The sequence below is a fragment of the Equus asinus genome, chromosome 5 (genome assembly GCF_041296235.1).
Source record: "Equus asinus isolate D_3611 breed Donkey chromosome 5, EquAss-T2T_v2, whole genome shotgun sequence".
NCBI classification, from domain to species: domain Eukaryota; kingdom Metazoa; phylum Chordata; class Mammalia; order Perissodactyla; family Equidae; genus Equus; species Equus asinus.
In genome coordinates, this window is record NC_091794.1 from 29754918 (window position 1) to 29770294 (window position 15377).

Genomic DNA, 15377 nt, shown 5'->3' on the forward strand with positions numbered 1-15377 from the left:
CACGAATGTCCTATAAAATATTCAAAAGGCACGTGGGATGCAGAATAATTCTTCGCTGTGCATTGGTCAATGCAGAAAATCTTACATAGGTGTCTAAACAGTTTCCCGAATGTCCTCTAGAGGCGGTACCACCCCTCCTGAGAATGACTGATGTGTCCCAACCCTGTCGCTTCGTGGATGGGCAGTGAGGCCCAGAGGGGGAGTCACTCATCTGAAGTCCCTGAGTATTGGATTCCTGGCCTTATTGGCCCACTCTCCCTGAGGCCAGCTTAATGTGACCCTTAAAACTTTGGCTATTACAATTCTGGATAGTCGTTGTAGTTTACTCAACTCTGGTCACTCAAGTCAGAGGGCTAAGAGTGAACTTTGAGACTGGATGTCACATGTTAAAGAAGAGGAAACGTGGGTCCAGGGAAGGGATGTGGGGATGGAAGGAACTGGGGATGGAGGGGACTGGGAATGGAAGGAACTGGGGATGGAAGGAACTGGGGATGGAAGGGACTGGGAATGGAAGGAACTGGGGATGGAAGGAACTGGGGATGGAAGGAACTGGGGATGGAAGGTAGTTTCCTGAGAGCCTGTTGACAGGGATACATCAAGAATCTGGCCACTATGCTGCTGCTTCTGATTATTGTAATAAAATATTTGCAAATCTACAAGTTTCAGACTCATGGCCTTCAGGCTTGTGTGTGTAACAAAGCACTCCTGGTGGAGGCCCATGAGCAACAGGAAACGGTGAGGGCTGCGGCACACAGGAGAGTACGTGACCTGGCCAAGGTCATTGAAATTCCAAGTTTTCAAAATCCGGTAAGGTCTAAACACAAGTTCACTAATAGGATCTGATCTTAGGTTCTCAATTTGCCCCTCCTGTGTTAAAGCCACATCACCACTACTCATGGCCAAGTTAGTTTACCTAACCTTTGCTAATCCTTGATTAGAGCAGAACATTCTCTCTGGGGGGGGTGTGTGTGTGTGTGCGCGCACGCACGTGTGGTTACTCAGAGTGCTTCCAGCACTGATATCATAATTTCTTTGAGTGTTCTTGGCCTGCTTTATGCATATTTCATCCTTTAATAATCACATGGATTTTAAGAACATGAGATATAATCACAGGGATGACAATACTTGTTTGTATTTGATGCCCCATTCCTTATTATTTTTGGATGCTTCAGGAGGAGGTATAACATCTATGTAGGAAGCAGGAAAAGATAGGATGCAATTCCAAGTTGCAGAGCTTAAGACCTCTCAAGGGACTACTTCTCTTTATTTCCTGGCTCGGATTGAATACATGTGAAAAGAAGAATCATATCATGTTAGAGCTAGAAGAGACTCTGGAGATTCATTAATTTCACCACCTTCTTCTACAAAAGAAGAAATAGGCTGACATATAAAGAACAGGCAAGGTCATGCAACAAGGTCATGATGGGGATTAGAACTCTAGTCTTCTGATTATTGTGCATTGAACCCTACGAAGGCTATGTGCCAGAGGAACCGTAAATATGAGTGCCAGACTATGTCAGATGGTTGACCCTGCAGCCATCTTCTTGGCTCAATCTAGTGCCTTGTGGTTGGCTCATGTCAAATCATCTCTGAACACATCCAAAGCCTGAGGCCTGGTTAAGAAGGTTACTAGAAAGACGGGAGGACCTCAATCAGGCGTCAACTAAGTTATCCTCCAAAGACCAGCTCAAACATCACCTTCTCCATGAAGGTTTCTCCAATTACTCCATCGAGAAATGACTACCCCTTACTCCATAGGACTCTTATTTGTACATCATCACAGTACTCTCCCAGCCTTCCTTATAACTGAGATAGTCAAGTCTAATCTTGTCCTCCAGGTTGGACATGAAGTCTCTGGAGTCAGGGACCACTGAAGTCTCTGCATATTCTCTCCCCTTTTTCCTTAGCCTGGGTCCTTCTACTTAGATATTCAGTAAATGTCATGGATTTGACGGACTGTCTGACTTCGGTCCCGTGAGAACCTTCTGGCAGTAGAATTTCTGAAAGAGGCAATAAATTTTCCTAGGTTCCCTGACAAACAATGGTCACTAGAGTCTTTTAACTAGGCAAACACTTGCCAACCACTTCCTCAGTCTGGGGCACCGTGTAGGTGTTATTGAATTTGTTGAACCAGGCTGGCTTGCCCTCAAGGAGTTGAGACAGAGGGACAGATCAAACGGCAAAGAATGGTAATATATGGACAAATAAAAACAAGCTAAACTGAAGTAGGAGTAATCTGCTGAGGAAACAATTATTTCTATCTGGGGAAGCCTTCATGGGGAGGTGCATGTGAGTTGGACCTCAATATAGGAAGGATTTCAATAGTAGATCTTAGGGGACTTTGAACCTTTTCCATGAAATAATAAAGAATGTCTCATGGCAGTCTAGAGCAAACGTTTTAGAGCTGGCTGAGGACAGAGCATACCCATGGTGAGTGGTCCAACTTGGCTGGAGGTTAGGGTGGGTGAACAATTTCGTGATGGATGAAGCTGGAAAGATAGTTTGGAAACAGATCATGAAGAGACTAAATGCAAAGTTCAGAAGAATAGGAAACTCCATCCTCTTGAGGCTGCTCTGAGGCAAGTAGTTCAAACTGTGTCCACTTCCTGCCACTCTGGTGGAGGTATTAGCAGTGTCATGGGAGCATCACTAACTCTGGGTCATACCTCTCCTATGTGAGGCCCAGCATTGGGACGCACATGGCAAGTAAGGCATGTTGGCTTTTCGGGGCGCTGCTTCATCTGCAGTGCAGCCAGATATAGGCAGTGCTGGTTTCTCACTCATGTGTCTGCTAGAGGTATTTGGGTCTCAGGTAAATGAATCATGGAAGAACTCTGAACCCCTAACCCTAAATGTGCTCCCCTGCACTTAGTCCTGTGGAATGTCTTGGCAATATTCTCATGGTGAACAGGAGCCTCAGAGGCCTCACTTACTTGCAGAAACATGCCTACTTTAAGCAGAAGGCCAGTGCTACCAGCTGTGGGACAAAAGGAAGGAGACACTCAGCCTTAAAAGAGGGGCCATTTTTTTTTTTTTTTTGAGATTATGGCCTCATATCTCCTGGGGCTAAAGTAGTGTTGATTATAGCCTTGGTTTCTCGAAAACTGGCATTTTATTTGATTTTTCTTGTGCCTCACTTATTTTTCATGACGTTTTGTACCACAGCTGGAACTCCTCTCTGGTGGTTGGTGGCAGGTGAGGTGATGAAATCACCACAGCAGATGGAAGAGACCTTTGCGGTCCTTCAGTTCATTCTCTACAAAGTTAAAGCAAATCTTCTGCTTAATAAATCCTCTTTCTTCCTCTTGATTCAGTCAGAGGAAATGTCTCAGCATCATTCGTGTCCCCTCTGTCTTCTTACTGGATAGTTCCTGGCACATACTTAGTGTCTAAGGAACAGCGCGTGAGTGGATGAGAGGGAACCCCTCTGACAGGATGATATTTGTCTTTGTTTTTGTCTTGCTTCCTGTACAATGTCCTATTTCTGTTCAATCATATATACTTCCAGGGACAAGGTGGAGTCAGATCTGATATTTCTGGGACTGCTGATCTTGGAGAATCGATTGAAGGAAGAGACAAGACCTGTGCTGGAGGAGCTCATCTCAGCCCGGATAAGGACTGTAATGATCACAGGTACAGAACACAGTGGACGAGAAAGCAGTAAGAATTTGATGTGGAAATGGACAGAGATTCACTCATTTAGCAATGTTATTGTTGACCACCTACTATGGGCCAGACGTCTTTCTAGGTGCTGGAGACAGGCAACGAAAGAGGCAGACTTCCTGCTCTCATCGAGCTTCCGTTCAGGTGGGATGAGGTAGAAAATCAATCCACCCATCAACCAATCCAAATAAACAGCTGGTCATAAGCGTTATGAGGTTTGTAAAACAAAACAGGGTGATGGAGTAGAGTGTATCTGACCGGCTACTTTAGATGAGGCTCTCTCTGAGAGGGGGCGTTTGGGATATCATCTGAAGGAGAAGAGGAAGTGAGCCATACAAACATGATGACGATTTTTATCATTAAATGTTAGGAGAAGAAGAAGGTATAGTCAGCACGGTCTGTAAACTACCCTTAAGGCCCATCAATAATGAAATCTATGATCCTGGAGATAAAAAAAAAAACGCTATCCCCTCTACTCCTACTCCCAAACCCCAAATCACACACCCAAGGGAGTGGTGAGAAAGGATTGTGCAAGAGAAATTTGTGAAATTTCTTAGTGAATGCTTCTGAATGGAGAACAGATGATTTCCTAATGCACTCGTAGTTTTTGAGCGTGTGCCTTCCCTTTCACTGCTCTCATAGGCAGACACATCTAACTCTATTAAATTGTTTACAAGATACAATATTTCCCCACCAAAGCACTTACTCCCGCCCCACTTCCCCTGAACCCAGTTCTACTGTTGGGAACTGGAGAATGCTCTTACCTCCGCCTCTGTGCTTCTCCATCTCGCTAGTCTCCCCCGACAATCCAGGAGAATTTTGGGTCGTTTTTCCTCTCTCCATTTCCATCCAACTTCTAGGTATTGCTGAGTTAATTTACTACTTAGAATTTCCCTTACATTATGACCCTTCTGTTTCAGAATCTTTATTTAACACTTATATTACACATTCTCATAATCTTTAAGCATTTAGATTAATGTAGAAATAAGAGTTCATTGCTTTCCACCTTCCCTCTTGACTTCTTCCCTCATATTGAAATTTTTTTCCTGTTTCTTTCCTCACTTGGCTATAATTTTTTCTCAAGAATTGTCCTTGGATGAGATGGAAGGGTGATATGCTCTCTGATTTCTTACCTATCTTGGAATATATTTCTTTGCTCTGACAAGGGATAATGTCTTGCCTGGGTATAGAATTTGGGGGCTAGAGTCCTTTTTTTTTATGAGGAAGATTGGCCCTTAGCTAACATCTGTTGCCGATCTTCCTCTTTTTGTTTGAGGAAGATTGTCGCTGAACTAACATCTGTGCCAATTTTCCTCTATTTTATGTGGGGTGCTGCCACAGTGTGACTTGATGAGTGGTGCTATGTCCACACCCGGGATCTGAACCTGCGAACCCTGGGCCACTGAAGTGGAGTGCGCACACTTAACCACTAGGCTACTGGGCCGGCCCCTAGAGTCCTTTTTCATAAGTGGTCTGTAGGTGTTATCCTTTGGTCTTCTGGTATTTGGTGTTGCATATTATAAGTGCAATACCAGTCCACTGTAGGTAACTTGTTCTTTTCTGCACATAATCCTTTTTCTTTAAATTTGGAGTTTAGAAATGTTACCAGGGTATGTCTATATGTCTATCATTTTTTATTAATTTAGTCTGGAACATAGTGAGCACTTTTAATCTGTCTCAGGGAAATTTCTTCTATTGTTCATTTAATTATTGCCTTTGTTCTTTCTCTTTCTTTTTTCCCTTCTGGAATTTCTATTATTCACATGACAGGCCTCCTGGATCTATCCTCTCAGTCTCTTATCTTTTTTCTTGAGACTCTCATATTTTTATGATTTTGTTCTGTGCCTTAAGATTTTTTTTTGCACTCACTTTTTCCAAATCACAAACTCAGGTCTCAAAAATAACCATTATCTTCTTTGAATCACTTATTGAATTGTTAAGTTCTTGAATCGTGTTTTGGGGTGGGAGTGGCTCTAGAAAACCTTTGTGTGTGTGTGTGTGTGTGTGTGTGTGTGTGTGTGCATTTGAGTTTCCTTAAGTGCGCTCACTACTTTAATGCAGGTTTCATTTCTCTCTAGCAGCTACTCTATTTCATCAGTCATGTGTTCTGGTTCTTTCACCTGGTCTTTTCCTATCTAGCTTCTGGGACTTCCTAAATAAATTGTTACATTCCTTTGTCAGATGATTGAGGCTCAGGCCTGGCCTGCATATCCTAAACGGTAGAACTCTCATGGGTGGTGGATGAAAAATGAGCCGGTGTTGCAAAGCAGACTGGCTGCTGGTGCCCTGCTGAGGCCTGTGGAGGAAGCCTGTCAGCTCTCAGGGCTCCCTGTGCTCTTCCGACCTCAGGGTGGAGCACTAGTTAGCTCTTTTGAGGATCCTCATAAGTATTTTGGTAGAAACCTGGGAGAAGCCATCTTAGGGATAGCCAGCCAGATGTAGTATTATACATTTTTTAATGATTGCTCTAGGAATTACAATATCTGTACCTACCCTTGCATGAAGGCTTACCACCACAAATGTCCCTTCCCTCCTCTCCTTTACCTTTTGCTTATGTGTATGACAGACAATGAAAACTCTACCAGACAAGGTTAAAGGTGTTACTTTCAACAGTCAAGTTAAAGAACATAAGTAAAGAAAAAGACTTTTATATTTACCCAGATCTTTATTATTTCTGTTACTATGTTTTCATTCCTTATATCACAAATTTCCCTCTGGTATCATTTCCTTTCAGCCTAAAGAACTTCTTTTAGCATTTCGCTTTGAGCATGTCTGCTGGCAACAAATTATCTTAGTTTCCATTCATCTAAAAATGTCTAACTATTTCTCCTTCATTCCTGAAGGATATTTTCACTAGCTATATGCGTCTGAGTCCACAGTTCTTTTTTCAATACTTTAAAGATGTTGTTTCACTGTCATCTTGCCTTCGTGGTTTTTGATGAGAAGTCTGTGATAACTTGAATAATCATTCCATTATATCTAATGTATTATTTTCTCTAGCTGCTTTTAATTTTTTTCAGCTGTGAATTTTTATATATTTTTCATATTTTTATATTTTATATTTTTTTCACCTGAGAATTTCTCTTTTGTCATTTATTTCAAGAGTATTAACCTTTACCACATGGCGGAGGCTTGTAATACCTGCTTTAAAACCGTTGTCTGATAATTCCAACATCTGGGTTATCTTGAGATAGGCAACTGTGAATTGTTTTTTCTTGAGAATTGGCCAGATTTTCCAGGTTTTTTGTATGTTGAGTATCCTGAACGTATTGAATGTTATATTATGAGATTGTGAATCCTGTCAAAATCCTCTGGAGACTGTTGAACATTTTTGTTTTAGCAAGCAAAAATCTGGAACATGGGAGGTGATTAATATCATAGTTCACTTCTTGAAAATTTGCTATCCTTCTTTGGGTTTTTTCTACACACGCAGAGGTCGCGGAGGTCTGGGTTAAGCCTTGGGCTCACACAGTTCATACACTGAATTAGTCTCCTTGACTAGTTCTCTCCTTTCCAGGACTTCCCCTATAGCTCTTCAGCCCTCAGCTGCCCCTTTTCCTGGTTCCTCTGGCTATAAAAACTAAGTTTCTCTGAGTGTTAGCCACCTGCACAGCTCTGGGACTGGGGCTTACACTCAGATCACATATATGAGAGGAAAGAGAAAAAAAGTTGAGAATCTCGCCACCTTGTAGATAGTTTCTCCAAATTTAACTCCCTTCCACATTCTGTCTGCTTATGCTTACTTTCCAAACTCCTTGGGTAGTTGCTTTTTGTATTTTGCCCAGAGTTTTCCGCTGTAATCAGTGGGAGAGATAGATTATAGTGGGCTGACTCCAGCTTGACTGAAAGTGGGACCCCCAGATACTATATTAAACTAGTAGGGTTTTGTTAAGCTTTTACCAAGCTGTTAACAAATGACAGAAATAGATTAGAATTTCGCCTTTTTGCTTCTCCTTCCCACTCTCTGACAAAGATATACTGGTTATGATGTAACCAGATGAAAAGCAGCAAGAACCAGAAAAGGAATTATGGAGTCATAGAAAGTCAGGGCTGAGAGAGGCCTTAGAGATTATTTCTCTTCATACCTAAAATAAAGTCTGAACTCCTTATCCTAGTTTTCCAGGCTCTCTATGAATTGGTTCTATCCTTTCAACCTCATCTTGGGATGTTCTTCCTTTCTTCTAGGTGACAATCTTCAGACTGCAATAACAGTGGCCAGGAAGTCTGGAATGGTTTCTGAAAGCCAGAAAGTCATTCTTATTGAAGCCAATGAAGCCACTGCGTCCTCATCAGCATCTATAGCTTGGAAATTGGTAGAAGAGAAGAAACACATTGCGTACGGGAATCAGGTAAGCCTCAAAACAGACCTTCTGCCATAATATCAAACTTGTCTCACAGTTTTGGCAACTGAGCAGCTTTGACCGGCAGAAGGGTACAGGTGAACTAAGGTCACAGAAGTGTACAGGTGAACTAAGGTCAATGTACTTCTCCCGAATGTCTAACACATATGCAGTTCAGTGAACTCAATTATATGAGTTTCCCATACTATTCCTGCTGAATCTTAAGGTACAGTGCTTTCCTGGGTGCTTTTAAGCTTAAAAAAGTCATTGGCTGTGTATGAGAAAGAATATAGTAAATGAGACTGAGAACATAATTTTCCATTTTTTCCCTTGCTTACTAGCCATTGCATTGGGTTCAAAGGGGGTTTAGTTCCTAGGAGAGACACCGCTGTGTACATTGGAAAATCAGACTGTCTTCAGGATAGGAAAAAAAGTTTTATTAGTTTATCTCTAATCTTGTCAGTATCCTCTCTCTATTGTGTCCTTGTGGAACAATATTAATTCTGTAAGAAAAAAATTCTAAGTTCTCACTTCAGGGAGAGATTTGTTAAGCTGCAGCGTTTTTGTATTTTACACTTGAAATGTGTGAAATGTGCTCTTCTCTGGAACTCACTGAGATCAAATCAGGATGAGAACAGGACATGAGTAAGTGATATTCTCCTATTCACTAGAGGCTGTGATGTACAACGGTTGATCCAGCAAAGAGAAAGGGCTTCTCTGAAGAATCTGGGCCGTAAAAAAGAGAGCCTCTGGACTGTCCTCATTGCCTTCTCTTAGATGTGCTTAGATAGCCTAACCACTTTATCAAATCTAAAATAACTGTGTCTTGCTTTGCAGGACAATTACATCAACATCAGGGAAGAAGTCTCTGATAATAGCAGAGAAGGAAGTTACCACTTTGCCCTAAGTGGAAAATCCTTTCAGGTTATAAGTCAACATTTCAGCAGCCTACTGCCAAAGGTAAGGTCTAAGAGAGTACCGATCTCCCAGTAAAGATGCTGACAGTGTCACTTACAGAACATGATCCGAAGTAATTTCAAACCTCTAAAGAGGTAAGATATACCTATTGAATGTATCATAAGAGAGGCAGATATTTTTGCAGAAGTTACTGTTGTCTCATTTCCTACTAGATTTGAAATAAGTAAATTTGATTAGCCAATTTTCCCTCATCTATAGGATTAAAGTATTAGTGCCTTAAGTCATAAGGACTGCTTTTGGGTAGCTGTTACTGTATTGCCATGGTTAGGGGTTTCACAGCATAGTGGAAATTCAGCAATTATGCAGGAAGGCAGGCCAAGAAGAGAGCAATCCCATTAGATTTTTGATAGAAGACCTGTATAAAAAATAAGTTCACACTTAAAACTTTTTTCATGAAGAACAAACCCATAGTGGGGACAGGTAAATTATATATATATATATATATATATATATATATAACATGTGAACAAACTAGTTAAAGAATGTGTCTAATGTAACCCAAATAAAAATTATTTGTATTCAATTGCTCATCATCTTAGGTACTGTTTAAGGAAAAAAGAATAAAGACTTTGAGGTTGAGTGAACACTAAGCTGAGTTTACTGCCAAGAAGAACAGGGAATGCACAGATCTAACACAGAAGAATTTAGACCCTGCAGACTGGAGCTCAGGTGGATGGAGCTGTTACAGGTTTATATACCATTAAACCTTCAGTGTTCCATAGACCAAATAAGGCTTGGGATGTCAGCTGAAATTCACAATTGGTGAAGCCCAGGTGGTGTGGTTAAGTCGAGGACTGCAAATAGTCACTTCTCCACCATTAGGCTGTCTTTCTGCTGGTTCTGAATAATTTTCTGCGATGCAGTTGCCTTCTTTCCTTTTCCTGGGCTCCTGATCTGAATTATCTTGCAATTTCTCATATTCTTCTGGTTTAAATTTCCATTAAGCTCAGAATTTTTCAAACCACATTATCCATAGTAGCTGAGCTAAATTCTTGTAGGTCATCATTTTCATCAAATATTTTTATTAAGTAGTCATCATTACTGATTACAGTCTCTCTGATCACTTTTCCGATGCCCAAATTCTCAATGTATGTCTTAAATTCTGAAGGAGGACTTCTTAGAAACATATTTTTTTCTCATTCATGGATATCATTACCCAGTCAGTGTTCTGAGTGTTATCAATTATTTCATGTACAACCAGCTGACCTGATAAAAAATTTCCCTTATGAGTTCCTTACAGATATTGATCAACGGGACCATCTTTGCAAGAATGTCTCCTGGGCAGAAGTCCAGTCTGGTGGAAGAATTTCAGAAACTGGAGTGAGTTCTTTACCAGTCGAGGTGGTATGAAGTGCTTGGAGGCATAACCATCATGGGGAGAGTTAGAAGTACAGGTCACTCAATTTAGCTAGGCAGCAGTTGTTAACCCGGCTGCACATGACAGTCACCTTGGGAGCTTTGAAAAAGTAGCAATACCAAGGCACGAGCAGCCAGAGATTCTGATTTAATTGCTCACATAAGGCTTGGATATCATTCTTTTTTCAAAGTTCATCACAAAGGTCAATTTTGCATCCAGAGCTGAGGACCACCGAACTAGAACATAAAGGGCATGAAAGGGTGTGGTGAGAAATAAGCCGGGAAAAGTAATTTGAGCTCAGCTTCTGAAAGTACAATGAAAATTTAGACTTCATTTTTGCAAATTATCATCACAGTTATGATACAGAGAGATGTATATGACAAGAGATTCACATAACCCTAAAAATATTAAAACATTCTTATGCCAAAGCATCCTCTCTATCCTAAATCAGAAGAATACTTCTCTTCTAACACAAAGGGTCTCCATTGACAGGATGGGCAGTCCGAATAAAGTGCCCATCATTTGAGATCCTTTATTTCCTGTTAATGGAAACCCATGGACTCCTGGAGCCTTCTCAATTTCTGGCGATGGACCACATCCACATGACTCCTACTCCTACTCACTCCTACTCCATCCTACTCACGTAATTCAGTTACTAGGCAAGCTTCTCAATTCAGAAAACCCTGTCTTCTCAACAAGGTTGAGAACCTAGACAGTAAATTACTTGCCTTCGTATAGCAGAGTGGAAGAGAAGGACAGCGAATTTTGTAAATGCCATCGGCGAGCTTCTACCTTAAAAAGCAGGCTCTCCGTAATCTTTGTTCACAATTCAAGACAGCAGTATTCACCCAGCCTCAAAAAGTGATCCTGAAGCAGGGATGTATTTTCTTTCTTCAGCTTCTGGGCCTGGCATTGCATTTTTGAGTTGAATGACTGCTGGCAGTGGATTTCCTCTCTTGTTACTATTAACAGCACCAACAACTAATTCTTAGTTATCACTTTAGAATTTATAAGAGACTTTCCCATACAGCACCTCACTGAATGCTCATAACACTTTGTAGGGGAGAAAAATGATAGTCAAAACGGTAAATTGATCAGATCAAAGATCTGGATCTTCTGCTTCAAATCCTGTGCCTTCTTCACCATGCCATGCTGTCTCACCATCCAAATTGTGAGCATCCCTGGTTTCAGCTGACAAAGCTGCTTCCTAAGCAGTGGAGTTCAGGGTCTCCCTGAAACACGGGCAGGAGGGGTAGCTGGACTTCTTAATCCATTCTAGGAACTGCTGAGTCCCACCTTACCTTTAGTCAAGCCAGACTGTTAGGAAACTCTCTTAAAATAAATAAGTTTGAAACCTAAGGAATAAAGCTCGTTTTATCTTTTGAATTAGAGAAATAAGCAAGTAAGATTGCTTTGATCTCCTCTACAATTGACATGGCTTCCTTTTAGTTATTTTGTAGGTATGTGCGGAGATGGAGCCAATGACTGTGGGGTAAGTAGCTGCCAGCATGTGGGGCCACAGTACTCAACTGTACTTGCCTGGAGCCCTTTGGAGATAGGATCTCCTGGAATATATACCACCTCCACTCTTCCTGATGGAGAAACTGATATTGAGGGTTTGGGAAGGTTTTGATTCAAGCCACACAATGACTCAGTGGTCAGTATAGACTAAATGGGTTAGAATTTGGTTCTGGGGTCCCCATGTGTTCTTTGGCTAGGTGCCTCAGTGCCATCTCTTTCTTATGCAGCAGGCAGAACAAAATCCACTCATCTCCTGGCTAGTACGTGGGCCCACAGGCCATGTGGCACCAGGAGCCGCGTGGCCAGCTTAGCCAGCCTTTTCTTATGTGGCCTCAGGAGAGATGTATGGGAGTGTGCGTGGACAGTAAGCTGACTCTTTGCTTTCAGGCTTTGAAAATGGCTCACGCGGGCATCTCTTTATCAGAGCAGGAGGCATCTGTGGCCTCGCCATTCACTTCCAAAACTCCAAACATTGAGTGCGTACCTCACCTTATCAAGTAAGTAGGCACATTCCACCCAGCATTGTCTTAATCTCTCCTGACTTTTAGGTGCCGAGCCCATTGTTCTGCCAGGCAGAGACCAGGGGAACTTTGTGTCCCTGGGCAGGGAGGGTGCTTCGTGGAAAATGTAGTCAAACATTCTAGTCCCCAGTGGACTTACCAGGAGTTAAAAATAACCCTGGGAGCGCCGGCCCAGTGGCACAGCGGTTAAGTTCGCACGTTCCGCTTCAGTGGCCCGGGGCTCGCCTGTTTGGATCCCAGGTGCGGACATGGCACCACTTGGCACGCCATGCTGTGGTAGCCATCCCACATATAGGGTAGAGGAAGATGGTTGTGGGTATTGGCTTGGGGCCGGTCTTCCTTGGCAAGGGGAGGAGGATTGGTGGCTGATGTTAGCTCAGGGCTAATCTTCCTCTAAAAATAATAATAATAATAATAATAATAACCCTGGGAAAACAGTGGAATTTCTATTGAAAATCATTGATTTGGTTACTTTAGAAGATTGGAATCTGGAACTTGTTACTGCTTTGAAAGTGTCAATCATGTTCTTATTATTTTAAACGTATCTCCTTAGATGCTTTCTAATGGGGGATGGACAGAAACTTCCTCACCCTCACTTGCCTTCCTTTCTTCTAGCCTCTTTATCCCTCCTTGGAATATCCTTCCCATCCTCAGTTCTCAAAGTATTTATTTGTCTTTGCTGTTTCTACTAAAATTTTCCTTGGTGCGTTATTCCCTCCCCTCGTCCCCAGAGTGTGTACTTCTGCCACATTTTATTAGAATGATAGAGATGGTTAGTATCGTGGCTGCTTTGGATCATTACAACCAATATGTATTTTCAGCTTATAAAGTGCTTTAATGCCTATTGTCTTATGCTTCAAAATAGCCTGGAGATGCAGGAATGGTCACTATTTCTTTTACAAATAAAGAAATTGAGGCCTAGAGACCTTAATTGAGGTGCCCAAGCTCACCCAGCCATATAGGATTGGATTTTGTATTAGCATTGATTTAGTTTAAATGTGTTTTATCTATCATACGCTTTCCACCACCATGAAAATACTGATTTGGTCAGCTCCTCCTCCTTTTTCATTTCTTTATTCAATGCATTTGACAAATATTTATAGAGTAGGCCCTTAGTGCCAGGAATGGGTGGAGGCTCGTGGGAACCCAGAAGCAAGGAAATCAAATGTGTCTCATGAAGTTCTCTTTCCATGAAGAAGTCGGGCAGTAAACACACGCACACATAAATCAAGGGTAATGTGACAGGAAGGAGGACGGCTGGGGAGGTGGAATTGGTCACTTCAGATGAGGTGGTATGGAGAAGCCTGGCTAACGAGGTGAGGGATGAGCAGAAACTACCTTGTAGGCAGAGCAAATGGCAGCAGCAAAGCCCTGATACAGGAAAAAGCCTGGTTTGAGGATCAAGTTTTGGAATCCCAGGGAACCATTATGACCAGAAGCAAATTTCAACTCTATTTTTTTCACCAAATGAAAGAGGTACAAGTAGCATTTCACAAATAATCTATTTTATACTTTAAATATGTACTACTTCCTCAAAGTTGATCAACAATAACGCAAATAAACATGCTCACTGTTTCTGGTCTATTTCAATTAGTCATATATCATGACTACTTTGAGCATGCATTTTTTTTAGCCCGGTTTTAGAAAAAGTTGGGACTGCCAAATGAAATTTAAATGAAGTGTTTGCCAAATTTCTGAAGCAGCTGCATGAAAATAACCTCCAAACCTGTGATCTTATTTAAATACCTTGGTTCACAGACAAAGGAACTGTGACTAGAGAGGGGAAATGACCTTCCAGATCACGTTAGTGAGTAGGCATGAGATCCGAAGCCAGTGCCCAGGTCCCCTGACACCGAGCTGAAATAATGCCCCCAGAGAGGACGGGAGTGGCTCTAAATCTGGGCTCCAGGGCTACACCAAGGCCTGTGGACCTTGGCCTGGAATATGCTAAATGCAGTCATTGAGCATCCTGACAGCCGGCTCCCCTGGCTCAAGGCTGTCCAGTCTGTCAGACAAACAATCGAATAATCAGGCTTTACATGTTTTTCTCCTGAGCTCAGCTGAACAGCACAGAATAATTGAGCTCATTCCTTCCCCTTGCTGTCATTTCATTGCTTCTTTATCTCTTTTCTCACCCAGGGAAGGACGTGCAGCTCTCGTGACCTCGTTTTGCATGTTTAAGTACATGGCCCTGTACAGCATGATTCAGTATGTTGGTGTTCTGCTGCTCTACTGGGTATGACTTGGGACCTAGCTTCTTGGTTAGTGAGAACTAAAAGACGTGGCGGCGTGCTATCCATTTGTAATGCATCTTGAAGAAAGTGCAAATAGGATATTCGAGCACCAACAGCCCCTCTAAAACTTAAAGTTTTGAAAGTAAATCAGACATAGACACAGGTGCACAGGAAAAGTTGTTGGTGTCAATGTTCTGAGTTTCTGACATGGAAGCTTTTTATCTAATGATGGCTGAGGACCACAAGTGAATGTATCACTTTCTCTCTCACTGTTGCTTTCCCCTTGCTTGGACCAGGTCTCTAACTTCCCAATCCCAATGTGGCTCTACCTGAGCATACCATCCATTAAACAGATGATTCTCTCACTCAGGGGCTGGTCAATATTTCATAACTGGCTCTCCCCGGAAAAACAAGCCCTGATTATGTATGTTTGCCAATTTCAGTGGTGTAAATACTCTCTCCTTGGCTAGTTTCAAGTTGTCTACCTGATGTCACCAGACAGGGAGTTGAGAAGAGACGTATAGTAACATATCATTATGTGGTACTCGTACCACATAAACATGAGAGCTGTAAATAACCTCAAGAGCAGAGATAACAGTAGAATGTAGGAAAATGATTAGAAAGTGCTGAGTTTTGAGTATTCATTACCTTTGTTTTTAGTCCAACTTATTTAAAGGTAAATTTATATAATTTAAGTTTTTATATTGGCTATGTTTAAGAACCAGATCACAAAATTCCTAAAAATTTAGCAGCTGACTCTCAT

At 41.8% G+C, this 15377-nt stretch overlaps 1 protein-coding gene across 7 annotated transcripts in view; it reads left to right on the top strand.

Moving 5' to 3' along the window:
- Positions 1–15377, top strand: part of ATP13A4 (ATPase 13A4) — a 123041-nt gene that overhangs the window by 83543 nt on the left and 24121 nt on the right. For all 7 annotated transcript variants that reach the window (XR_011503234.1, XR_011503235.1, XM_070509166.1 and 4 more), the window contains 7 exons: positions 3509–3633; positions 7849–8012; positions 8841–8963; positions 10222–10301; positions 11788–11830; positions 12247–12356; positions 14520–14616. Coding sequence is in view for 5 of the 7 variants with exons in the window: in XM_070509166.1 (XP_070365267.1) it covers positions 3509–3633; positions 7849–8012; positions 8841–8963; positions 10222–10301; positions 11788–11830; positions 12247–12356; positions 14520–14616 (742 nt within the window). In the remaining 2 variants the exon portion in view is untranslated. The remainder of the gene's footprint in view (positions 1–3508; positions 3634–7848; positions 8013–8840; positions 8964–10221; positions 10302–11787; positions 11831–12246; positions 12357–14519; positions 14617–15377) is intronic.